This window comes from Erinaceus europaeus, chromosome 6, assembly GCF_950295315.1.
Source record: "Erinaceus europaeus chromosome 6, mEriEur2.1, whole genome shotgun sequence".
Taxonomy (NCBI): Eukaryota; Metazoa; Chordata; class Mammalia; order Eulipotyphla; family Erinaceidae; genus Erinaceus; species Erinaceus europaeus.
The window spans coordinates 62,877,346-62,904,123 of NC_080167.1; the positions used below are offsets into that span (position 1 = coordinate 62,877,346).

The window sequence follows — 26,778 nt, forward strand, 5'->3', positions numbered from 1 at the left end:
ACTCAAGATTGGATGTGAGGGTGATCTGGCTGTGACATCTGTCACCCCATTGGTCACCATGGTTGATTCGGCTGATCTGGCTGGGTAGGCTGGTGTCCCCTTCCTCCCTCACCATTCCAGGTGTGTCCCTTTCAAAGCTGCAGGCTTGGTCGAAGAGGACGACCTTCCCTGAATAGAGACGGTCGAGGGAATCCGAGTAGCTGCGCTCCTCTGCTAGGACCTCCAAACAAGCTCTCAAGGTCCTTGTGTAGGAGAATATAGGGTAGACAGGCTTCCAAGACTGCAGATACATCCAAATGAGGCATGGCAATGGCAGTGGCAGTCTGTCCTTAATAAAAAACAAAACAACAACAAAGAACCAGTCAAGATTAAGAAAAGTTAATTGGAAGGGACCAGGCAGTGGCTTACTTGGTTGAGCATGTGTTATCATGTGCAGGGAACCAGGTTCAAGCCCCTGGTTCCCACTTACAAGGGGGAAGCTTCAGAAGTGGTGCTACATGTCTATCTGTCTGTCTGTCTATCTCTGTCTCCTCTTGCCTCTCGATTTTTCTGTCCTATCAAATGGAAAAATAATAAAATTTTTAAAAATTATTTTTTATTATCTCTTTTATTTTTCACTATCTTTATTTATTTATAGGATAGAGACAGCCAGAAATCAAATGGGAAGGGGTTTATAGAGAGGAGAGGGACAGAGAGACACCTACACCCTGCTTCACCACTTACAAAGCTTTCCCCCTGCAGGTAGGGATTGGGGCCTCTAACCTGGGTTCTTGCACTGTCACAATTTGCTCAACCAGCTGTGTTACCATCCAGCCCCTTTAACTTTAAAAAAATAAATAAATAAATCTATGTAAATTTTGGCCCAGTGGGTAGAGTGCACACATTACCCTGCACAAGGACCTTGGTTCAAGGCCCTGGTCCCCACTATATAGGGGAAACTTCATTAGTGGTAGGGCAGTGCTACAGGTGTCTCTCCTGTTTCACTCTTTCCTACTCTGTGTCTCAATTTTATTCTGTATACTTAAAGAATATACTTTAATGCTATTTTTTTCCCCACTAGGGTTTTCTCTGGTCTTCACATCACTCCTGGTGGACTCTTTTTACTTTTTATTTTTATTTTTCATAAGGTAGAGGGTGACAGACAGAACGATAGACACCACAACAAAGCTTGCTGCTACTTGTGGACCTTCTCTGTAGATGTTCCTACATGGTGGCCACAGACTTGAACCCAGGTCCTTGTTGGGGTAAAGTTGTGTGCTCTGTGGGGAGAGCTAGCTCCGGAGCCCTGTTGCAGTTCTTTGATCTCTTGCTTTGGAAGCTTGTTTGTCCAAGTTTCAGATCTGTTTCTGTGCAGGTTGACCCACATTCGAGTTTAGCTTTGCTGTGCCCATGGGAGGGAGTAAATATAGGCTGTCCATCTGCTGCCTTCCTGGCCCCACCCAAAGGTGGTATTCATTCTCAAAGCCCTTATTATTTTTTTCTAGACTGTCCCGAAACCACACTTAGCAAAGCTAATGACTGCTGCTCAGCTATCCAAGAAAAACAGTAAGCTATTTGAAGACTGTACATTTTCATGTTATTCACTAATTTAAAACTACAAGTATTCATCACTGAAAGAGAAGAACATGTAGAAAACACCAGAGGAAACCAGGCACTGTTTCTCTTATCTGTGAGGGAAGAGGAAAAGGAAGGATGCTCAGAAGTAATAATAGGTGTAGGTGTGAGTTGGAAAGGAAGTGAAGGCAGGACCATAAAATAAATTTGACATATATATGTATGTATGTATATATAGTAAATGCATATCGTCAATTCCTACCTGTGACCTTGGGAGAACTATGGCATTTTCTGCTGGAGGGGGATAAGAACAGAACTCTGGTGGTGGGAATGGTGTGGAGTTATACCCTATTGCCCTATAGTTTTGTGAATCCCCATCTTGGATGGAACTTGAAAGGATCATGTAAAGTGAGATAAGTCAGAAACAAAAGGGTAAATATAGCCTGATCTCACATATAGACAGAGTTGAGTAACAAGATCAGAAGGAAAAACTCTAAGCAGAACTTGGACTGGAGTTGGTGTATTGCACCAAAGTCAAAGACTCTAAGGTGGCTGGGGGTAGGGTTCAGGTCCTAGAACCTGATGGCAGAGGAGGACCTAGTGGGGGCTGAATTGTTACATGGAAAACTGGGAAATATTATACATGTACAAACTATTGTATTTTACTGTTGACTGTAAACCATGACTCCTCCAATAAAGAAATTTAAAAAAATCATATATAAATAATAACAATAATAGTTTTGTGAATCACTATTAAATCAGTAAAAACAAACAAAACCAACAGATATTTTAAGTATTCTTTGTTTTTATTATAGTTGAAGCAAAAAGTGGCGTCGTGAGCCCAGAAAATAGAGCCTTATTTGAAGACAGCAATTCTGATAGTGAAAATGAAGATGTGGTTGAAAGCCCGCCCAAAGTCCAGGACTTCTCTTATCCTGCTTTTCCACCAACTGAGCCTCTTCTCAAGCCTCTCAAGTCTTCAGCAACTCTGGGTCTTACCAAAGTAAGTGTTTTTTAAAGCTACTTTTAAAATTATCATTATTTTAAATATTTATTATTTAATAGACTGAGAATTTGAATAGAAAGAGGGAGATAGAGGGGGCCAGGTGGTGGTGCACCTGGTTGAGCGCACATATTACACTATACAAGGACCCAGGTTCAAGCCCCCGGTCCCCACCTGCAGGGGGAAAGCTTTGCGAGTGGTGAAGCAGGGCTGCAGGTGTCTCTCTGTCTCTCTCCCTCTACCCTCTCAATTTCTGGCTGTCTCTGTCCTATAAACAAAGATAATAAAAATATAAATAAAGAAAGAGGAAGATAGATAGATAGACACCTGTAGTACTCATTCACCACTCGTGAGGCTTTCCCCCTGCAGGTCGGGATCAAGGTTTTGACCCTAGGTTATTGCTCATTGTAACATGTCTGCGTTGCCAAGTGTGCCACCACCTAGCCCCCTTAAAATTATTTCTTAAACTGCTGTTCCCATGCTGCTTGACATACTATCCTCTGATCCTTATATTCACGAATTATAGAATAAAAATGGAAGTCATCAAGATCATAACAGAAGACAAGTCTAGGGCTGGGGAGACAGCATAGTGGTTATACAAAAAGCCTTTCAAGCCTGAGGCTTTGAAATCCCAGGTTTAATCCCCAGCACCACTGTAAGCTGTAGCTGAGCAGTGCTCTGGTCTCGTGTTCTGTTTCTTTCTATCTGTATTCTCTCTCTCTCAGATAAATGAATAAATAAAATATTTAAATAAAACAAGTTTAATAATGAGAGAGAGATACAGGCAGGCTAAATCCTCAGGGGATTTCAGATTTAATATACTATTATCCCAATCTTTTCTCTGTTACATTTTCCCATTTTAGTCAATAGCACCATCGAGCAGAGAAGCAGGGACAACCCTGAACTCCAAACTTCCTTAAAATTCACCACATCCAGTTATCAGCAAGTTCAATATTTTCTGTCTACATATCGTTTTCATACCTTATTACCATAATTTACTTTTTAAAAAAGATTTATTTATTTATTTTTAATATATTTTTTAAAGATTTTATTTATTTATGAGAAAGATAGGAGGAGAGAGACAGAACCAGACAACATCATTCTGGCACATGTGCTGCTGGGGATCAAACTCGGGACCTCATGCTTGAGAGTCCAAAGCTTTACCACTGCGCCACCTCCCAGACTACTAAAGTTTATTTATTCATGAGGAAGATAGGAGGAGAGAGAGAGAGAGAGAGCCAGCTATCACTCTGGTACATGTGCTGCCAGGGATTCAACTCAGGACCTCACACTGAGAGTCCAGTGCTTTATCCACTACACCACCTCCCGGACGAACATAATCCACATTCTCACCTGTATTTTGAAATATACTTTTTCCTTCCACTCTCCTTTTCTCTGCAGTGCTGATAAAGGGATTAAAAATATATCTGTGGTGATGTGAACTCCTCTGCTTATTTTTTGGCTCCCTGTTACTTGGAGGGGAAAGTTCATATTCTGGCATGATGCCTGGCTTGGTTTGTCTCTGATTCTCTAGGTTTCTTATCTATCTTTTTTATCTTTTTATCTTTTTTTTTGTAAATATATATATGTGTGTGTGTGTATACACATAATTATATAATATATATCCTCCAGGGTTATCACTGGGGTGGCCATGTTTTCTCATTTTTTAGCTAAGACAGAAAGAAATTGAGAGGGGAGAGGAAGACAGAGAGAGGAGAGAGACAGACACCTATATACTGCTTCTCCACTTGTGAAGCGAACCCCTGCAGGTGAGGAGCTGGGGGCTTGAACTGGGATCCTTGTGCGGGTCCTTAGGCTTTGTACTATGTGCTCTTAACCCAGTGCGCTACCACCCAGCCCCTCTATCTATCTATCTATCTATCTATCTATCTATCTATCTATCTATCTATCATCACAATGCCTCATGACTTTTTCTTCCTTTTTAAATGTTTTACTTATTTAATTTATTTTTTATTTTTTATTTTTTTAAATTTTATTTATTTATTCCCTTTTGTTGCCCTTGTTTTATTGTTGTAGTTATTATTGATGTCGTTGTTGTTGGATAGGACAGAGAGAAATGGAGAGAGGAGGGGAAGACAGAGAGGGGGAGAGAAAGACAGACACCTGGGAGTCGGGCTGTAGCGCAGCGGGTTAAGCGCAGGTGGCGCAAAGCACAAGGACCGGCATAAGGATCCCGGTTCGAACCCCGGCTCCCCACCTGCAGCGGAGTCGCTTCACAGGAGGTGAAGCAGGTCTGCAGGTGTCTGTCTTTCTCTCCCCCTCTCTGTCTTCCCCTCCTCTCTCCATTTCTCTCTGTCCTATCCAACAACGACAACAACAATAATAACTACAACAATAAAACAACAAGGGCAACAAAAGGGAATAAATAAATAAAATAAATATTAAAAAAAAAAAAAAAGAAGAAAGACAGACACCTGCAGACCTGCTTCACCGCCTGTGAAGGGACCTGCCTGCAGGTGGGGAGCCGGGGGTTCGAACCGGGATCCTGACGCCGGTCCTTGAGCTTAGCGCCACCTGCGCTTAACCCGCTGCGCTACAGCCCGACTCCCACTTATTTTATTTTAATGAGAGAGCGAGATACACAGGGAAAGACAGAGAGACCAAGGCACTGCTCAACTCTGTCTTTTGATGGTGCTGGGGGTTGAACCTGGGACCTCAGAGCCTCAGCCATGAAAGTTTTTTGCCAAAAACTATTATGCTTTCTCCCCAGCCCTGCTTCTTTTGGTTTCTGTCTCTATCTCAATCCCAGTAACTGTGTCCCCGTGTGGCCACATTGTGTGGGTGTCCTCATTCACTGTATTGTCCTCATTCACTGTATTGTCCTCATTCACTGTATTGTCTCAGCCTCGTCCTTTCTGCACACATGGCCTACAGAAGCTCCCTTTGCACTTTCCAGGTATTTTAAAGCCCTGTCTTCACTGCATTTCTTACTCTGCTCAGGTATAGCCACGTGTTGACTCTTTGTGCCCTTCTTGTATCTTGTTCACTTCATTTGTAGAACTAGTGAATAACACTTTCTTCTTTTTTGTTACTTACCTCTATGAGACTACAGGGCAGGATTTGCCTTTTTTTTTTATTATATTTATATTTTTTATTGATTTATTATTGAGTGGGGGACAGAGAGAAATTGAGAGGGAAAGGGATGATAGGGAGGGAGAGAGACAGAAAGACACCGGCAGCCCTACTTCTACATTTGTGAAGCTTTCCCCCAGCAGGTGGGGAACCAGGGGATTGAACCTGGATCCTTGTGCACTGCAATATGTGTGCTTAACTAGGTGTGCTACCTACTGGCCCTAGTTTTGGTGACAGTCACAGTAAACCCTTGTTTGCTCATTGGCTGGTTAAGTGAGCCGTTTATGAATACTTTCCATAGTTGGGTTTTTGTTTTGTTTTTACAGGAAGAAGCAGTTGGAAAAGAAGAAAATGATACTGATATTATTAAAAGTACTCGACAAGAACAAGTTAATACTAACCACTTGACTTCTGTTGATGGCCCTCACAAAAATAGAAGTGGTAAGTTAGTGAAAAGGGATGATTTTTGTGTGTTCAAATGATATAAGCAAATCTAAAGTGTGTGAATCCAAATGCAATATCCATTTCTTTGAAGATTTTCTTTTGCTATCTTGCTTCATAAGTAGCCCAGCTATTCCCAGTGGTTTCCTTGTGAATGCCTCAATTGTCTGGAATTCATATCTACTATTACTTACATTTTATTGAACTGTTCATGAGTGGGGACATACTTGTATGTATATTTAAAATTCTTAGTTACATATGTGCTCACTAATGTGTCTGTGACTGCATTTTATAGATATGATGTCAGCACTAGGATTAGGAGAAGAAGAAGATATAGAATCACCTTGGGATTCTGAGGTACTGTCTTTAGTTGTTTTTATTGTTTGAGTCCCCAACTATTACTGTTTTAAAATACATTACGTGTTCTGAAGTAGCCTAGCAGTGGAGCACAGAACTTGTAAATGTGAGATCCAGAGAATAAACCCCAGCACTGCATATGCCAGAACAATCTTCTGGGTCTCTCTCTCTCTCTCTCTCTCTCAATAAATATATATCAGTAAGATTTTCCAAAAACTCCAGAGGTGGTACAGAGGCTGGAACATTGAATTTAATAGCACGAGATCCTAAGTTTTATTCCAGGAATTGCATGTGTCAGAGTGATGGTCTAGCTGGCATGTTCATTCCTCCCCTCTCCCCATGTGTTAATAATTTTAAAAAATTTATCAAAGAAAATTATTTTTTAATAATTTTATTAGTTACTTAATATTTATTTATAAGATTACATGTCAACAGGGGTATAAATCCACTCCAGTCCCACCAACAGGGTCCTGAATCTTCAGTCACCCCACTGCAAGCCACCACATGGGATAGCCGTCATCTCTACAACTGTCTGTCCACATTTACACATAATGGCCCCATTGTTCTTCCTGATCCAATCCTCTCTTCCCTTCTGAGCCACTCATGACAACATTACTACCTCCATATGTCCCTCTCCTTTTCCTCCTCTCTCTCTGGGTGCTGATGAAGCTGGAGTTCAGAGCCCTCTTACCTTCTTCCTCCTATCACTTCTTCCCCGCTGGAAGTATGGATCAAGGTTGTTTTTGGGATGCAAAGGGTAGGAGTTCTGGCTACTATAATTGCTTCTCTGCTGGACGTGGGCATTGGCCAGTCCACCCATACCCCCAGCCTGTTTCTGTCCTTCCCCAGTGGGCCAGAGCTCTGGAGAGGCGAGGTTCCAGGACATACTGGTGAGGTCCTCTGCCCAGAGAAGTCAGGATGGCTTCATGGTAGCATCTGCAGATTGGTGTCTGGAAGATGGCAGGATGTAAATTGAGACAAAATAGTTAATGAATAGGAACCAAAAGATAGGGATAGAGCAGATGAGATTAAGGATCTTAAAGTAGAAGAAAGCTAGAAAGTCCACCTTAGGCTGGTCCCTGGAGGCACACAGTTATGATAGTTTTGCTTGAGTTTGATAGCTAGCTTGAAGTTGGATATAAATATTGTCTGAGAAAAAAATGGTGTCAGAGTAGAGAAAAGGGCTAGAAAGTTGGATTAGGGCAGTGAGTATCTCCCATTCTTGAAAAAAATCTGTAGATATTTATAGCCATCCACCTGACCCAGGGGGTGTGAATATATTTATATTCTATCATGGCCCCTTTTACCTAAATGAATTCATTTCTATAATTTTTTTTTTACTTCATTTATTTTTACCAGGGAACTGGTCAGTTCTGCCTTTGGGCAGTGCTGAAGATTGAACCTGGGAATTTAAAGCTTCAGGTATGAAAATCTTTTTGCAAAACCACTCTGCCATCTCCCCAGTTGGGGAAGTTGAGTGGTGGCACACCCATTAGCTCATACATGTTACCATGTGCAAGGACCCAGGTTCAAGCCCCCAGCCTCCACCTGCAAGGTAAAAGTGTCATGAATGGTGAAACCATACTGCAGCCCCCCCCCCACACTTTCTCTTTCTGTCTCCCTCTCAATCTCTCAATTTCTCTTTCTCTTCAATAAGTAAGCAAAATAATTTAAAAGTAATAAAGTAAAATGGTTTTGAGGCCAGCAAGATGGAAGCTGCTTGCTTGTCATGGCCATGACCTACCATTCTGAGGGAAGCTTCAGTGCCCTCATCTCCTGCTCTCTGTGCTCTCTCCCTCTGTCTGTCTGAAACAGCTTACATTGAAGCACTGAAGCCCCAGTGATGACCAAAAATTAATTGTTTTGAGTTTTTTTTATTTTAATGAGAGATACAGAGAGACCAGAGCATTGCTCAGCTCTGGCTGGTGATGCTGGGGACTGAACCTGGGCCCTCAGAGTCTCAGACATTAATTACAGAACCTTTGTGCTGTCTCCCCAGCCTAGTGTCTTGGTTTTTAATATGGAATTATCAGAAGGAGAAAGAAAGGGGGTGTGAGAAATGGGTGCAGATTTGGGGTAGAGTGATCATCACCCTAGAACACTGGGAACTAGAATGGTGATGCACACAGAAGTGTGAAGCAATTCTCTCTCTCTCCCCTAAGACTTATTTATTAAGGAAAGAGAGGAGGAGTTGGTGAAAGAGGAATCAGGGCATCACTCTGGCACATGCGATGCCAGGTATCAGACTTGGAGCCTCGTATTTGAGAGACCAGTGCCTCAGCCATCAGTTCTTCCTGGGACACAGAAACTGTATTCTCAAAAGTTGTTAATGTTCTAAACCAATAGCAAATCAGTAAAATTGGTTTGTAAATGTTTTGACTTCGGTGTTTGCTTCTTTCTCTGTTTATGCTCCTCTGGGGAATTAACCAGGAGCCTCATACATGCACACCATCACCACCTAGTGGCCTCCCTGGCCCCAATTTTTTTTTTTTTCTCTGTATTCAGAGAGAAAGAGAACTAAGGGAGAGAGGAATGGCAGAGACACCAAAGAACCACTTTTCCATCCGTGGCATCCCCTTTGGTTTTGTCCATGATTCTCCCATGTGGTGCCAGTGCTGGTTAAACGTATACTCTTACCTACGGAGCCCTGCTTCTCTTATTTTTGAAAGTCTAATTGACAGCTGGAGAAATACCTCAACTTGTAGAACGCGGAGCTTGCTCCCCTTGGTTTTTAAAAGTCTTACTGCATTTAAAGTGAGAAATGCATACATTTTCTGAAAAAATGACTCAAAATCAGGAGTCGAGTGGTAGCGCAGTGGGTTAAGCACAGGTGGCGCAAAGCGCAAGAACCGGCTTAAGGATCCTGGTTTGAACCCCCGGCTCCCCACCTGCAGGGGAGTCGCTTCACAGGCAGTGAAGCAGGTCTGCAGGTGTCTGTCTTTCTCTCCTCCTCTCTGTCTTTCCCTCCTCTCTCCATTTCTCTTTGTCCTCTCCAACAACAATGACATCAATAATAACTACAACAATAAAACAACAAGGGCAGCAAAAAAAGGGAATAAATAAATAAATATAAAAAAAAGTTATGCTCCCAGAGGGATAGAGAATGGGAAAGCTATCAGGGGAGGGGGTGGGAAATGGAGATTGGGTGGTGGGAATTGTGTGGAATTGTACCCCTCCTACCCTATGGTTTTGTTAATTAATCCTTTCTTAAATAAAAAATTTAAAAAAATGACAAAATCTTTCTAGGATTCATTATTTATTTATTTATTATGTTTTATTAATGATTTAATATAGATTTACAAGATTGTTAATAGGGGTTAATTCCATACAGTTCCTACCACCATAGTCCTGTGTCCCATCTCCTCCGTTGGAAGCTTCCCTTTGGGGATATTCTTTATCCCTCTAGGAGTACGGACCAGAATTCTTTTTTGAGGTGCAGACGATGGGATTCATGGCTTCTGTAATTGCTTCTCTGCTGGACATAGGTGTTGGCAGGTTGATCCATACCCCATAGCCTGTTTCTGTCTTTCTCTTGTGGGGTAGGGCTCTGGAGAGGTAGGGTTCCAGGAAGCATTGGTGAGGTCATCTGCCCTGGGAATTCAGGATAGACTCCTAGTAGCATCTGGAACTTGGTGGCTAAAAGGCAGCAAGATGGAAAGCAGGACAAAATATTTCACAAACAGGAACCATAAAGTCGGAATAGAGCAGATGAAAGTAGGGTCCTGAGGGTAATAGGAAGCTAGGAGCCTATTTTGGGACTGTCCCTAGGAGCAATCATCTTTGTTTGAGCTTAATATCTAACATGGGGGTGAAGTAGAAATACTGTCTAGGAAGTTGGTGTCAGAGTTGAGAGTAGAACTAGGAAGCAGGATTAGGGTAGAAAATTGCTTGCAGAACTTGAAGAAGATATATAAATGCAACTTACTATTTACCACAGTGATCTAACCCGGGGGCCATATCTATTCCTATTTGGCACAGGAGCCGGTACAGCCTCTGAGTCCCTGTCAGACTGAGCTCACAGTCTGTAGTTAGATCTGGGAACTGCACTCATTTCTGAACTCTAGTCTTCTTTGAGTCGTAGAGTAGGATGACCCAGCCTCCCTTCAGATATTGGGGCAGTCCTTACCATTGCTAATTGATAGGGAGGGTCCAGTCCTGAAGAAGCTCACAGGAGGGCTTTTAATAATGTTCCTGGGAGTCAGGTGGTAGCATAGCGGGTTAAGCGCACATGGCGCAAAGCTCAAGGACCAGCATAAGGATCCCAGTTTGAGCCCCCGGCTCCCCACCTGCAGGGGAGTCGCTTCACAGGTGGTGAAGCAGGTCTGCCAGTGTCTATCTTTCTCTCCCCCTCTGTCTTCCCCTCCTCTCTCCATTTCTCTCTGTCCTATCCAACAACGACAACATTAATAACAACAATAATAACTACAACAATAAAACAAGGGCAACAAAGGGAATAAATAAGTAAAATAAATATTTAAAAAAGTAATAATGTTTCCAATTGGTGTGACCAGCAATGGGAGAGGGATCTATCAGAGGTCTAGGCTCATATTACCTATGGGGGAATCCAAGGATTCCCTCTTTAGGATCCCAGGTTATGATTTATTTTTATATTAATTTTCAGAGTATTTCTGAGAGCCTTCCACAAAAGTATGTTGACCATTTATCTGGACTTGCAGATCAAAGAGGAAAAAATGGACAAGTAGAAGGTAAGGTCTGTTTTTTTTTTTGTTTTTGTTCTTTTTTCTTCTCCTGATGAGAAAGAGAACTAGAGCATCACTCTAGGGGCCGGGTGATAGCTCACCTGGTTGAGTGCACATGTTACAATAAGCAAGGACCCCAGTCCCCACCTGCAGGGTGAGTGGTAAAGCATTGTTGCAGGTGTCTTTCTGTCTCTATTCCTCTCTCTGTCACCCCCCTTCCCTCTCAGTTTCTCGCTATCTCTATCCAATAAATAAAAGTAATTAAAAAATTAAATTTAAAAAAACCCCCAAAAACAAACAAGTGCCATCAGAACATCACACTGGCATGTCCGATGTTTTGAATCCCAACGTTTCATCCACTGTGGCCACCTTTGGGGCCACAAGAGCTATACTATTTATTTCACTTGAGAAATTGTGTTAAGTTTATTCATTATTTCATAGAGACACATGAGAGTTTAAGGGGAGATAGAGAGGGAGCGAGAAAGACAGACACGTGCAGCTCTGCTTCACTGCTTGGGAAGCTTCGCCCCCATAGGTAGGGCCTGGGAGCTCTGACTGACCCAGGTCCTTGCACACGGCAGTGTGTGTCCTCGACTGGGTATGCTACTACCAGCCTGCCCCTCCCCGCAAGATCTATACTTTAGTAAACTGCCCTTTGGCAGAAGGTTGCTTTAAAACATAAACACTGGTATCTTCTCACAGCCAGAGGAAGAGTGTCAGCAGCGGATTGAGTTGAAAGTCTCGCTAAAGGAGCAAAATTATAGTTGGATTTGAAGGTACTGTTAATGTCTTAGGAAAAGAGAAGGGGGTGGGGACAAAGCAAGGAAGAGATTCCAGGGAACACGTGAAGAAATGAGGAACATATATGTAGTTGATGGTGGTCGAAGAATATCAAGTGAGCTTCCAGTTTGAAAGCTTGTCAGAGAAGCAAAGCAAAAACCTCCCTTTTACTGTTTTCCCCATTGTTGGAAAGACTTTCAGATTAAGGTGCTTGGTGATACAGAGCTGCACTTTATCGGCCATGGATCCCAGGAAGCATCTGTGCTGTGACCAGCTTCACATGCACACACCTCACTGTCCTGTTAGAGATCACTACTTCACAGGGTAGTGTCATATAGACCAAGACAAGAGAACTGAAAGAAATGAAGGGTCGGGAGTCGGGCAGTAACACAGTGGGTTAAGTGCACATGGCACAAAGTGCAAGGACCCGTGTAAGGATCCCGGTTTGAGCCCCTGGCTCCCCACCTGCAGGGGAGTCGCTTCACAGGCGGTGAAGCAGGTCTGCAGGTGTCTTTCTCTCCCCCTCTGTCTTCTCCTCCTCTCTCCATTTCTCTCTGTCCTATCCAACAATGACAACATCATCATCAACAACAACAACAATAATAACTACAACAATGAAAAAGAACAAGGGCAACACAAAGGGAAAATAAATAAATATAAAAAAAAGAAATGAAGGGTCAGTTGTAGAGAGATTGAAGAAGCACAAGTTTGGTGAGAAGGCCATTGGAAAGTTAGGAATTTGAATGTGGTTTCAGTTTGGACGAAGTGAGAATACGGAACTGGAGACTGATTTCAGAGTAGTAAGGTTAAAAAAAATCATAAAGCAGCAGGCTGGGAGATAGCTCAGCTACTAGAGTGCACACTTTACCATGTGCTAGGAGTTAGAGCCCCTGGCCACCACATGGGGGCCCAGGCACAGGGGAAGTTTCACAAGTAGTGGAACAGTACCGTAGCGTCTCTCCTGTCTCTCTCTGTGTCACAAAACCTGCCAGTTGTGGTAGATTGATGCAGGCTGTAAGTCCCAGCAAAAACCCTGGTGGACAAAAGAAGAGTGTGGGAGTGAACTCAAAACACCCTTTCTCAATTTCTAATAGCTCACTCGTGGGCCATGTGAGAAATGCACACTCAGAGCAGTGGGCCTGGGATTCTGCATTTCTAGCAGTATTGCAGGTGATGGCACTGTTGGTGGTCATCGGGTCAGTTTCTGAGTGAGTTCATATCCAGAGGGAAACGAAGAGGATGAAGAAATAGACATTACAGGTGTATGATAGTACTGCTGACCTGAGAGGAAGACCTGCATGGTGGGGGTGATCTATATAAAGAGGGGAGAGTGGTCCAGGAGGGAGGTGGCACAGTGGATAAAGCATTGGATTCTCAAGCGTGAGGTCCTGAGTTCGATCCCTAGCAACATGTGTACCAGAGTGATGTCTGGTGTGTCTCCTCTTCTCTCTCTCTCTCTGTCTTTTCTCACTCTCTCTCTCTCTCTCTCTCCTCTTATCTTCATGAATAAATAAATAAAATCTTTTAAAAAAGAATGGAAAAAGGAAGAATCAAGGTTATAATCTGAAGGGGACTTAAAAATTTTTTTTTTTAAGATTTTACTTATTTATTCATGAGGAAGATAGGAGGAGAGAGAGAAAGAACCAGACATCACACTGGTACATGTGCTGTCAGAGATTGAACTCGGGACCTCATGCTTGAGAGATCAACACTCTATCCACTGCGCCACCTCCTGGACCACTGAAGGGGACTTTTGAAGAGGAAAGAGGTGGTATAGAAGGAATGGAGAATGATGGGAGGAAGAAAGAAAGGCTTTAGCTAGGTAATTTTGGAGTTGATGACGAAACTTGAGAGAACTCCCTTTAGGTGACTTCAAGACATTTGTACTGCTCCCTTTAGGTGACTTCAAGACATTTGTACTGAATATAAGATTAGCTCCTTAACTTGGGGTCTATATACACTATGGAATACTACTCAGCTATTAAAAATGGTGATTTCACCTTCTTCACTCCATCTTGGATGGAGCTTGAAGAAATGTTAAGTGAGATAAGTCAGAAACAGAAGGATGAATATGGGGTGATCTCACTCATAGACAGAAGTTAAAAAACAAGATCAGAAGAGAAAACACAAAGCAGAACTTGGACTGGAATTGGTGTATTGCACCAAAGTAAAAGACTCTGGGGTGGGTGGTGGGGAGGGTTTCAGGTCCTGGAACATGATGGCAGAGAAGGGCCTAGTGGGGGTTGTATTGTTATGTGGAAAACTGGGAAATGTTATGCATGTACAAACTATTGTATTTACTGTCGACTGTAAAACATTAATCTCCCAAGAAAGAAATGGAAATAAAAATAAAAATAAAAATAATAATAATAATAATAATAATAATAAAAAGATCAGCTCCTTGCTGCTGCAGTGAGTTCTGAAGTCAGAGAGCTAGAGTCGGAGTAAACATTATCTACTCACTTCACCTGTCAGACACCAAAAATACATGTTGTATGGTTGTTATTAGTCAAAGAAGATGGGTTTGAGTTGGCTGTTGTTTTTTAAAAAATGACAATTAACTGTTTTTCTCAGAATTAATTTGTTGACCACTATGTCATAAAAATTCTTTTGGGAATTGGGCGGTAGCACAGTGGGTTAAGCATATGTGGCGCGAAGCCCAAGGACCGGCTTAAGGATTCTGGTTCGAGCCCCCGGCTCCCCACCTGCATGGGGAGTCGCTTCACAAGCGGTGAAGCAGGTCTGTAGGTGTCTGTCTTTCTCTCCCCCTCTCTGTCTTCCCCTCCTCTCTCCATTTCTCTCTGTCCTATCTAACAACGATGACATCAATAAAAAAAAACAATAATAACTACAACAACAATAAAAAACAAGGGCAACAAAAGGGAAAATAAATTCAAAAAATATTATTTCAAGATTAACATGCTATGCCAAACCAAATTAATTTGGGAAACCAAAGGAAGAACTTACTCCCTAAGGACTAAAACTATGACTTTAAATAGTACATTGATTTTGAAATAGCAAAGATTTTAGTGGCTTCAGGGGTGGTATAATGAGCAGAACACTGAACTTGAATACCTGAGATCCTAAGTTTGATTACTGGCATCAGTTATACCAGAATGATACTCTGATCTTCTCTCTTTCTCTCTCTTTTAATTTTCTTTTTTTTTAATTTAAAAAATATCTTTATTTATGTATTGGTTGGAGACAGACAGATATTGAGAGGGAAGGGAATGATAGAGAAGGAGAGAGATAGACACCTGCAGCCCTGCTTTACCACTCATGAAGCTTCCCCCTAGGGGTGGGGACTGAGGGCTTGAACCCGGGTCCTTGTGCATTGGAACATGCACACTCAACCAGGTGCACCACCACCTTGCCCCTCTCTTTTAATTTCTTATTTTGGTAAAGCTCTTTTTTTTTTTAAATTACCTTTATTTATTGGATAGAGACAGGCAGTAATTGAGAGGAAGGGGGAGATAAAGAAGGAGAAGAGAGACAGAGAGAGATACTTGTAGCCCTTCTTCACCACTTGAAAAGTTTTTCCCTGCAAATGGGGACCAGGGGTTTGAACCTGGGTCCTTGTGCATTGTAACATATGCACTCAACCAGGTGTGCCACCACCCAGCCCCCTTTCTCTCTAATAAATAAATATTTTTAAAAATGCAGAGGAGGGGCTGGGTGGTGGCACACCTGGTTACGTGCACGTCACAATGTGCAAGGACTGGTTCGATGCCCTGGTCCCCAGCTGCAGGGGGAAAGCTTTACAAGTGATGAAACAGTACTGCAGGTCTCTCTGTCTCTCTCTTTCTCTCTCTGTCTTCCTTTCTTCTTCCCTCCCTCACTACCACCCCCATTCCCTCTCAGTTTCTGGCCATCTCTATCCAATAAATAAATAAATAAAGATAATAAAAAATGCAAAGGATTTTAAACAACTAATAATTCTTTAATTGTTCTGTTTTTTCATAACCAAAATTGTATTTTGAAAGCTTATTATACCTCCTTCCTTTTCTTTCTTTTTTTTTTCTTTCCCCTTTTATCATTCTTACCAAGGGGCTAATGGTTTCTATACCTTATTTCTTAGATGTGTTTTATATCCCTTCATGCATGAGTGGATCAAGAAGCGTTAAGATGTCTAAACTAGAGGATGCCAGAAATGTAGGCATTCCAGTAGCCCACATGGGTATGAAGCAAAACAGAAATATTTTTGTTGACTATTATCCTGCAAGTGTATTTTTAGTCTGATGAGTTCATGACATTTCTTCTCATGAGAAATTGGTGTTGAATAATGTTGGATTGCATATGTTGATTTATGTGTTCAGCTCTATCATTCCAACCACGTACTTCCTAAATTCTAAGACAGATAGATTAACGAACATGATCAGCACTTGTAGGATAATGGTGTAAATTTTGCTGATGCCTCGCACTGACCACGTGTTGCTGCCTTCACCATCAGCTTTCACATTTGTCCTCTCAGGAGGACCCTCTCGTGCCTTGTCCTTCTAGTTAAAGCATGTTCTCATCGGGATAAGCATATTTCTCTCTCTTCCATAGTCATTTGAAGCACAGTCTCACTTTAGGTATCATAATTGCATGTTTTGTTAAACCTGCGTCCCTGTTTTTTTTTTTTTTTTCCTTCCGTACTCTGTCGGACTCATTTCAGTCTTTTTCTAACCAAAACCCCAGCGAGCCAAGCCTAACACATTCATCTCTGATGCCACGCATGAGGATGCAGCCTCAGTCCTAACTGCACGAGCTGTACATCTGGCTCTCAGGTTTACATGTCACTGATGATGTGTCCCATTTGCCTTTTAGATTATCCTCGACAATATCCTCGCTTGAAGGTAATATTTTTCACTTTTACCTTGAATTATTATTACAGATTATAAGAGACTGTTTATTAATCCTCTTGTTTCAAATCCAATCAGCCACTCGTTGAAGTGAGAGCGTCTGCTTCCCCTAAAACAGCCAAGACGAAGGGTGGACAGACACCCCAACCAGGTAATCATGACCTCACACACGTGTGCCCCACCTCCACAGCTGTTGGCATAGTCTTTCACCCTATTATTGTTATTATATGAGATGAAGTTTCACATGAGGTAGACAAGTAAGGGAGAGAGAATCCAGAGCACCACTCTTGGTAGGTGCAATGCCAGGAATCAAACCAGGAACCTCAGGCATCAAAGTCTAGTGCCTCCTGCAGTTGCACTCTCTCCCCAGCTGCTAAAGGAAATCAGTAATTCTGAAACTTTGTGGAATTAGGGTTCTGTTAGAGTACTTTAAAACAATTCGTTAATTTTTATTTTTAAAAATACTTATTTTCCTTTTTTGTAGCCGTTACTGTTTTTTTATTTATTTATTTTTAATATATTTTTTTCCCCTCCAGGGTTATTGCTGGGCTCGATGCCTGCACCATGAATCCACCGCTCCTGGGAGCCATTTTTTTCCCTCTTTTCTGTTGCCCTTGTTGTTGTAGCCTCGTTGTGGTTATTATTATTGCCATTGTTGATGTTGTTCGCCACCGCCTGACCTCCACCGTTACTGTTTTTATCATTGTTGTGGTTTATTGTTGTTGTTATTGATGTTGTTGTTGCCGGATAGGACAGAGAGAAATGGAGAGAGGAGGGGAAGACAGAGAAGGAGAGAGAAAGATAGACACCTGCAGACCTGCTTCACTGCTTATGAAGCGACTCCCCTGCAGGTGAGGAGCAGGGGGCTCGAACCGGGATCCTTATGCCAGTCCTCGAGTTTCGTGCCATGTGAGCTTAACCCGCTGCACTATAGCCCGACCCCCCATTTTATTTATTTTTAATGACGGAGAGATACAGAGAGAAAGATACACAGAGAGAGCTACCAGAGCCCTGCTCAGCTCAGGTTTATGGTGGTGCTAGGGATTGAACCTGGGACTGTGGAGCCTCAGGCATGGAAGTCTCTGCATAATCATTAAACTGTCTCCCAAGGCCTGTTATATTTCTTGTTAAAAGTTAGTGAGAGGGGGCTGAGTTGTGGCACACCTGGTGAAGCACATACCATGATGGAGGACACAGGTTCAAGCCCCTGGTCTCTCCCTGCAGGAGATAAGCTTCTCAGGCAGTGGAGCAGTACTGCAGTATTTCATTATAAATTTTCATTGATTTTGAATGGACAGATATGTGAATTAGTCATTCAAATGTTTGTATGCCTGCAACCTGGTGACTTCATGGGTTTTGAAATTTTAGATAACTAGATGCAGTTCTTAAAAGAAGCAAATAGTCCAAAAAGTCAAGCTCTATTTAAACTCTCAGCTATAAAATGCCACTTTCTCTTTGCTTTTACGAAGACTGCAACTTTTACCTGACCATCCTAAGTAGTTCCTCTAACCAAATATATAGATGTGTCACCTGACGTGGACTTAGAAATGGTATCAGAGAAGGATCAAGAAAGGCTTGATGGGACTGAAAGTAACCATCTTCAGGTATGTAAAGATTTAAACCTAAATTTCTATTTTTTTTTCTTCCCCAGAGCACTGTGCAGCTCTGACTCACAGTAGTGTGTGTGTGGGGGGTTGAACCTGGGACCTCAGAGCCTGAGAGCCTGTCTGTGTAACCATTATGCTATCTCCCCTACTCTAATATTGTCTTTATGCTTCAGTAATCTAGCATAGTTCAAATGAAATTATGTTCATGTTGAGTCTTTTTAAATCAGCATATCATGATTTAACATTTAGTTTCCAAAAATTTTTATTTTATTTTTTTTACTTTTACAGCAGAGCACTGAGGACTGAACCTGGGACCTCAGAGCTGCAGGCATGAGAAAGCCTTTTCTATAACCATTATGCCGTATCTCTCTAGCCCTCAAAAACATTTTAACTAGTGTGGTCTGGGAGGTGATGCAGGGGTTAGAGCACTGGACTCTCAAGCATGGGGTTCCGAGTCAATCCCTGGCAGCACATGTATCAGGGTGATGTCCAGTTGTTTCTCTCTTCCTATCTTTATCACTAATAAAATCTTTTTTAAAAAAGAACATTTTAACTAGTTAAGAACCTAGACTTTTTAGCAGAAAGTAACATGAAATATTGAGCCACATGATTAAGCAGTTGAAAGAATGAATGATAAAACAGTGACGTCATAATCATGTAAAGTGAGGAATCATTCTCAGTGCTTAAAGATTTACAGTGTCATCTTGCAGTCACTAATGCCAGGATTAGAGAATCATCTGCTTTGGCATCTCCATGTGGTTAGCACTCATTCAGTGAAAATACGGGGTTGTGAAATGAACCCAACTGCCTTTCAGAATCTTACCTTCCAGGATAAGACCTCTACTGTACAGATAGAAGCAATAACTTTCCAGCTTGTTTCATTTTGGTATAGTAATTCAGTAAATATTATCTTTTTTTTTTTTTTAACCAGAGCACTGTTCAGCTGTGGTTTATGGTGGTGCAGGGGATTGAACCTGGGACTTCGGAGCCCTGGGTATAAGAATCTCTTTGCATAATCATTATGCAATCTACCCCTGCCTTTACTATCAATTTTTAAAATTTATTCTAATTTGTAGCAGAATATATTAGAACTGGATATGGGGCTTGGTGGCGCACCTGGTTGAGTGCACGTGGTACAATGCACAAGGACCCAGGTTTGAGCCCCCAGTCCCCACCTGCAGGGGGAAAGCTTTGCCAGTGGTGGAGCTGTGCTGCAGGTGTCTGTCTCTTTCCTTCTCTCTCACCCCCTTCCCTCTCAATTTCTGGCTGTCTTTATCAAATAAATAAAGATAATTAAAAAAAAAACTATACAAGAAGGTAACCTTTAAAATATTTTATTGATTGTATCTTAATGAGATATACATATGTATATGAGAGGCAGGCAAAAAACACAGACCAGAGCACTGCTTGGCTCTGGCTTATGGTGGTGCTGGGGTTTGAACCTGGGACCTCAGAGCCTCAGGCATGACAGTCTCTCTGCATAAGGGAAGATAACCTTTTGATGCATAACACTACCAGAGGATATACTATCAAACAATTTGAAATGAAATTTCCAATTTTACTCTTCTTTCTGATTGATGTTAATTGATTTTGACCGCTAATAATTGTAAATTTGTCTGTTTTCTAGTTGTTGATCTTTAAAATATATTATTAAGGCTCACGATTTAAAATATTTTTAAGTGATTAATACTTTGCAATATAAAAAAAAATCACCAAATTTATTTTTGGTTGATTTAACATACAGTAAGTTGTTAAGTTCAAACAGCAACAAGATTAGGTTAACTAATTAGTGTTTTCCTCTTAGACTAAGATAAGTTCTTTCTTACTTCTTAGACACAATCAAGTAATTTATAAGCAGATATACATAGATTAAGATGTTTACCATTTCATTTTAATTACTTTTAAATTTTTCTTTGTGGCTAGCTTAAGGATAAAGTTATTTTACAAACATGCAACACGACAGAAAAGACATCAGGAAATAAGACCAAGCAAATTAGTGTTCCACTTTTACATTCACAAAAAATGTCTCAAGAAGCAGAAATGAGTAAGGAACTCGACAGAATGGTTATATGTGTCTATTCGGAACCTCCTTATGTACAAAGGTATGAGGAGATGTGGCTCAAACAAGAAAAATCAGAGTGGAAAAATAAATTCAAACTCATCACAGATGAGTTAAAGCAAAAGTCTGGTGAAAGTTTTGAAACTTACAAAATGACTTCTTGTCCTGAGCAAGAGCAACATGGTAACTCCAAAGAAAGAGGAAACTCAAAGGAAACTCTTTCCAGTTTGAGAAATAATAGACTTGATTCTGAGGAGAAAGATGCATTTGGAGCGTCAGTCTCAGTGGTCTGTCATGCATTTCCTCAACACCAACAAGTTCGTCTCGGAATTGTCTTTCCATCACATACGTCAGCAGGGTCCCTGGAATACACTTGTCAGTCATCTCCTAAACTTTATTTAAGTGGAAATAAAGTAGACAGTGAAAATGGTAATGAGCCAGGTGTCGAAGGTGTTTTTAACACAAGTGAGAGTTTTTCTAGTGATACAGGAAATAAGGTAAGGAACTCAGTAGTTACATTTGAAGTGAAAGAAGACCAAGAAATTGATGTGCCATCAACAGAAGGTTTGATCCAAAATTCCACTTGTTTAGGCGCTGGACAAATGCCTCAATGTAGGGATCCCAAAAGCAATACTGATGTGTGGCTTGCCTGTTCCAGTGAGATGAGACACGTGGCTAAAATGGAAAGGCACAAAATTCCGGCTGTCGCACAATGGATGCAAGACTCGTTCCAGAAGCCCTGCTATGCAGATGATTGCAGTGCCAGTAACCATAAAAACTTGGAACTTGAATTAGAAAATATGAGTTCTTCATTACCACGTAGTGACAGAGCATCCAAAGCGTATCTAAATGAAGAATTACAGCAAGATATACAAAAATTTAAGAATGAGATAGGCATGTTACAACTAGAATTCCTGGCTTTGGAAAGAGCGAAAGTTCAACTGCAAAAAGAGGTAGAGGTTGACGTGCTGCTACTCTCTACTGCTCTCTCTTTATCAGTTACCTGATGCATTCTGATTTCCCACCTGTGAGAAAAGCTTGCGTTTGCAATGGGGTTGTTTGAATATAATCACAACCAGAACCAGATGAGTCCTGCCATTTAAATAATAGCTCTGGAAAGCATTTTTCCTAATTTTTGTTCATTCCAAGCTCTTTCTCAGTCTTCAAATCATTTGAACTGTGAAACTAATTTAGCTATGTGCCATGTGACCTAAATCAGATTAGGCATAAATAAAATCTTTAAATACTCATTGGTTGAAAGATACATTGTATTTCCATAAACACAGTGGAAAGGATACAGTAGCTGATGGAAGGGATATTAGCAAATATTCCCAGCAAAACTAGTATGTTTTCTGTGCTTTCATGGGTGTGATGTCTCTTATCATGTTTGATTATATGACAGATAGCATGAATCCTCGGCATAAAGAATTCATTATTTAACTTCAAAGAAGGAAACTTGAGTTTTGGGGTACACTGAATTTTAAAGATTGACTACAAAAAATTCTAGAGCTATCTATCATTCTTTAAATGAAAAAGTGAAGGAACCTCTCTGACTTCAACCTTCTTTTACTTTTTTTTTTTTTTTTTTACTTTGCTCAAGTCACATTTTTAATTTATCAGCTTAATTTGGTGGCTCTGTCTTATGCCACATTGAGGATTCATTATCTCTGTTGGTCCCACAGAATACTAGACAATGCTATTTTTTAAATCATTTAGTCTTTATTTGTTTACTCCCATTACCAATAGATGAAGGGGCCACAGGAGAGCGCTCCGCACCTTCCAGCCATAAAGTTCTGTTGTTCTTGACTGAGATCTGTGACGCAGTACTCATTGCTCACAATTCTCTGTTGGTGAACCATTGCTTTCATTCTGTTCCCTTTGTCGTATTGTGGTAAGCTTTGATTCCTAGAGAATATCATTACTTTAAAAGTATTTCATTTATTAATTAATGAAAAGGGGCAAGCATAGCATCACTCTGGTATGTGTGCTGTTGGAGATTGAACTCAGAACCTCATTCCTTTTTTTTTTTTTTTTCTCCCTTCAGGGTTATCTTTAGGCCTCAGTGCCTACACTGAATTCTCTGCTTTTGGTGGCCTTTTTTTTTTTTTTTTTATAAGACAGAAATTGAGAGGAGAGAGGGAGATGAAGAGGGGGAGTGGAAGATAGACACCTGCAGACTTACTTCACCGCTTGTGAAGTGACTCCCCTGCAGGTGGGGGACCAGGGCTCAAGCCAGGGCTCGAACTGGGATTCTTGCGTGAGTTCTTGCACTTCATACTATGTGCGCTTAACCCAGTGCACTACCATCCTTCATTCCTTTTTTTGATCTTTTTTTTTTGTAAACATTTTTTTTTTATAAATTAAGTTTTTATTTATTTATTTTCCTTTTTGTTGCCCTTGTTGTTTCACATTGTTGTGGTTATTAATGTCGTTGTTGTTGGATAGGACAGAGAGAAATGGAGAGAGGAGGGGAAGACAGAGAGGAGGAGAGAAAGACAGACACCTGCAGACCTGCTTCACCGTTTGTGAAGCGACTCCCCCGCAGGTGGGGAGCCGGGGGCTCGAACTGGGATCCTTACGTAGGTCCTGGCGATTTGCGCCATGTGCGCTTAACCCGCTGCGCCACCGCCCGACTCTCGATCTTTTTTTTTTTTATTGCTACCAAGGTTATCACTAGGGCTCAGTGCCTGCACTATGAATCCACCTTTCCTGGCGGACATCCCCCGCCTCCCTTTTTTCTTCTTTTTTTAATGATGGTGGCCTTTTTAATGGCACAGTCATAAAATTTTAGATTTTCAAGAATGAGATCCTTTAAGCACAGGTGGCACAAAGTGCAAGGACCAGCAGAAGGATTCCGGTTCAAGCCCCCGGTTTCCCACCTGCAGAGGAATCGCTTCACAGGCAGTGAAGCAGGTCTGCAGGTATCTGTCTTTCTCTCCCCCTCTCTGTCTTCCCCTCCTCTCTCCATTTCTCTCTGTCCTAGCCAACAACAACAACAATAATGACTACAAGGGCAACAAAAGGGATTAAATAAATACTTAAAAAAATAAAAAAAGAATGAGATCCTGAGGGGCTGGGTGGTGGCAAGCACTCAGTTGAGTGCACAAAGTACCCAGGTTATGAGACCCTGTTCCCGACCTGCAGGGGAAGCAGCTTCATGAGTCATCAAGCAAGTACCACAGGTGTCTCTCTGTCTCTCTTCCTATCTGTCTCTTCCTCTCTCAATTTGTCTGTCTCTGTTCAATAATTAAATAAATAAATGAGAAAGAGCTGAAACAAGATCTACAAAAAAAATAAAATAAAAAGATCTACAAAAAATTCAGTGATTTGTAATGCTAAAGATAAATGAACTGACAAGATAGCTCACCTCAGGATGCTGTGGCTTTGCCATGCAAGCAACCCAGGTTCAGGCCAGGGTCTGTGTCTCTCTCCCTCCATCCCCCATGTCATCAGGGGAAGCTCTGGTGTAGTGACGTCTCTCCCTCTCTTCCTCCCTTTTTATCTGAAAAACCTGGCCCAGAGTAGTGAATACCAAGCAATGACCGCAGAAAGGACATCATTAAAATCCTGACATTTGTGGCCCAGGATATTGAGTTGTGGTTAGAGCATCAGATTTGCAAGCATCTCATATCCCAGAGTGATGCTCTGATATTCTTTCTCTCTCTCTTTCTCTCTGTTTTATTGCCACCAAGTTTATTTCTGGGCTTGATGCCTTCACAAAGAATCCATTGCTCCTGGCAGCCTTTTTTTTTTTTTTTTCTATTTTTTAATTGCGAGGCCAGAGAGAAATTGAAAGGAGAGGGAGATAGAGAAGGGAAGAGAAAAATAGACACCTGCAGACCTGCTTCACCATTTGTGAAGCGTCCCCTGTGCAGGTGGGGAGCAGAGGCTTGAACCCAGGCCCTTGCACTTAGTGATACGTGCATTAACGTGCCTTCTCCCTTCTTTCCCTTTCTCTCTATCTCCCATAAACAAATCTTTAAAAAATCATGACAGTCAAGAGTCAGGTGGTAGCGCAGTGGGTTAAACACATGTGGCACAAAGCACAAGGACCGGCATAAGGATCCCGGTTCGAGCCCCTGGCTCCCTACCTACAGGGAAGTTGCTTCACAGGCAGTGAAGCAGGCCTGCAGGTGTCTAACTTTCCCCCTCTCTGTCTTCCCCTCCTCTCTCCATTGCTCTGTCCTATCCAACAACAATGACATCAATAACAATAATAACTACAAGGACAATAAAAAAGGGCAACAAAAGGGAAAATAAATAAATATAAAAAAATAAAATAAATCCTGACAGTCAAATGATAAAATTAACAACAACAAAAAAAATACCTTCTTTCTAACGAATACAGTAATAGTAATTGTTTGTAATACCAAACTTTCACTAAAGGCTGAAGAAGAAAAGAAGTGTAAGAGGTGTGAAGTGGAAGTGTCAGCAAGTAGCTATGACAACAAGGGAGCCATTCACCAAAGAAAGAGTGGAAAGGCTGAGAGCCAGCATTCTCCTGTGACTGAGGGTGAAGACTCTGACAGGTAAGCTTATGCTACTTCTCAGGAGACCATTATTTCCCTCTAGAACAGATTCTTTTTTGTAATATTTAGTTAATTAATTTTGTTATTGGATAGAGGCAGTGAGAAATTGAGAGAGGAGGAGGAAATAGAGAGGGAGGGGAAACACCGGCAGCCCTGTTTCACCACTTGTGAAGCTTCCCCCCTGCACATGGAGACCAGGGGCTTGAACTTGGGTCCTTGTGCACTGTAATGTGTGTTCTTAACCAGGTGTGCCACCACTTGGCCCCCTTCTAAAACAAATTCTCATGTGAACTAGTACCATGGCAAAAAAATTTTTTTTTTTTTTGCCTCCAAGGTTGTTGCAGGGGCTCAGTGCCTGCACCATGAATCCACCGCTCCTGGAGGCCATTTTTTTCCCATTTTGTTGCCCTTATTGTTGTAGCCTTGTTGTGGTTATTATTGTTATTGTTGATGTCATTTATTGTTGGATAGGACAGAGAGAAATGGAGAGAGTAGGGGAAGGCGGAGGGCAGGGAGAGAAAGAGACACCTGCAGACCTGCTTCACCGCCTGTGAAGCGACTCCCCTGCAGGTGGGGAGCCGGAGGCTTGAACCAGGATCCTTATGCCAGTCCTTGCGCTTTATGCCACGTGCGCTTAACCCACTGCGCTACCACCAGACCCCCAACAAGTTTTTAAAAATCTTTACTAGATAACATACGTTTTACTGGTAATCAGAAAAATGCAAATTAAGAATAAGATGCTATTTTTATAATCAGCGATATATGTGTGTGTGTGTGTGTGTGTGTGTGTGTGTATTTTCTAAATATTCCCTAGACAATAAAACAACAAGGGCAACTAAAGGGAAAAAATAGCCTCCAGGAGCAATGGATTCCGAGCCCCAGCAATAACCCTGGAGGCAAAAAAAAAAATTCACTAGAGGGTTGGCAAAAGAACTCACATGAATATTACACCTGTTTGACCCATGTGTGACCCAGGTTCAAGCCTGACCACCACATGTGGGTGGAAGCTTCAGTGCTGTGGTTTCTTTGTCTTGCTCTCTCGCTCTCTTTCTGAAAACATCAGCCTGGAGCAGTGAAGACCCAGTGATGGCAAAAAATATGACTCAGTTTAGCTAATAGGAGGAGAAAAGCCATTCTTTTACACTGTTGATAGAGGAAACTGGCAAAGACAATTTTTGAAGGATAATTTAATTGCTTCTTTCAAAAGTTTAAGTATGTCATATTCTCATCCCAATAGTGGCATTTCTGGGACTAGATCCTAGTAGAAAGCATGACTTATGTAAACACACACATATTCTGAGGATGTTTATTGTATATTTATGTTGATATATATATAGTACAATGGATCTATATACACAGTTAACTTTTGAACCACACACATTTGAACTGCATGAGTCCACTTATATGAGGTTTTTTTTTTTTTTTCCCCAGTAAATATATAACTTATTAGCATGTGGGCTAGGTATCAGGAAATAGTCATGCTAACCTTTCATTTTTGTGTTAGTAATACATCTAGCTTTTCTTTTCATTTATTTATTTATTTATTTATTTATTTATTTATTTATTTATTATTTACCAGAGCTCTGCTCTGGCCTAAGGTGGTGCTGGGGATTCAACCTGGGACCTCAGAGCCTTCCTTAGTTATGAGAGTCATTTGCATAACCATTATGCCGTCTTCCCAGCCCCCTCCATGTAACATTTCATGTTTTAAAATAGTGTGAAACAGTATTGATGTCAGTACTGACAGATAATTCATCTTCTAGACAGTATAGATAGACAGTATATAAGACAAATAGAGTATAGTACTCCAA

At 41.4% G+C, this 26,778-nt stretch overlaps 1 protein-coding gene across 4 annotated transcripts in view; it reads left to right on the plus strand.

The window, feature by feature from the left end:
- Window positions 1-26,778, plus strand: part of ANKRD26 (ankyrin repeat domain containing 26) — an 83,453-nt gene that overhangs the window by 14,223 nt on the left and 42,452 nt on the right. For 3 of the 4 annotated variants that reach the window (XM_060192350.1, XM_060192353.1, XM_060192352.1), the window contains exons 8-17: window positions 1,485-1,545; window positions 2,370-2,557; window positions 5,977-6,091; window positions 6,387-6,448; window positions 11,070-11,154; window positions 16,007-16,105; window positions 16,738-16,766; window positions 16,851-16,923; window positions 18,294-18,376; window positions 24,825-24,967. In XM_060192350.1, the coding sequence (XP_060048333.1) occupies window positions 1,485-1,545; window positions 2,370-2,557; window positions 5,977-6,091; window positions 6,387-6,448; window positions 11,070-11,154; window positions 16,007-16,105; window positions 16,738-16,766; window positions 16,851-16,923; window positions 18,294-18,376; window positions 24,825-24,967 (938 nt within the window). The remainder of the gene's footprint in view (window positions 1-1,484; window positions 1,546-2,369; window positions 2,558-5,976; window positions 6,092-6,386; window positions 6,449-11,069; window positions 11,155-16,006; window positions 16,106-16,737; window positions 16,767-16,850; window positions 16,924-18,293; window positions 18,377-24,824; window positions 24,968-26,778) is intronic. The other variant, XM_060192351.1, reaches the window with a different exon arrangement.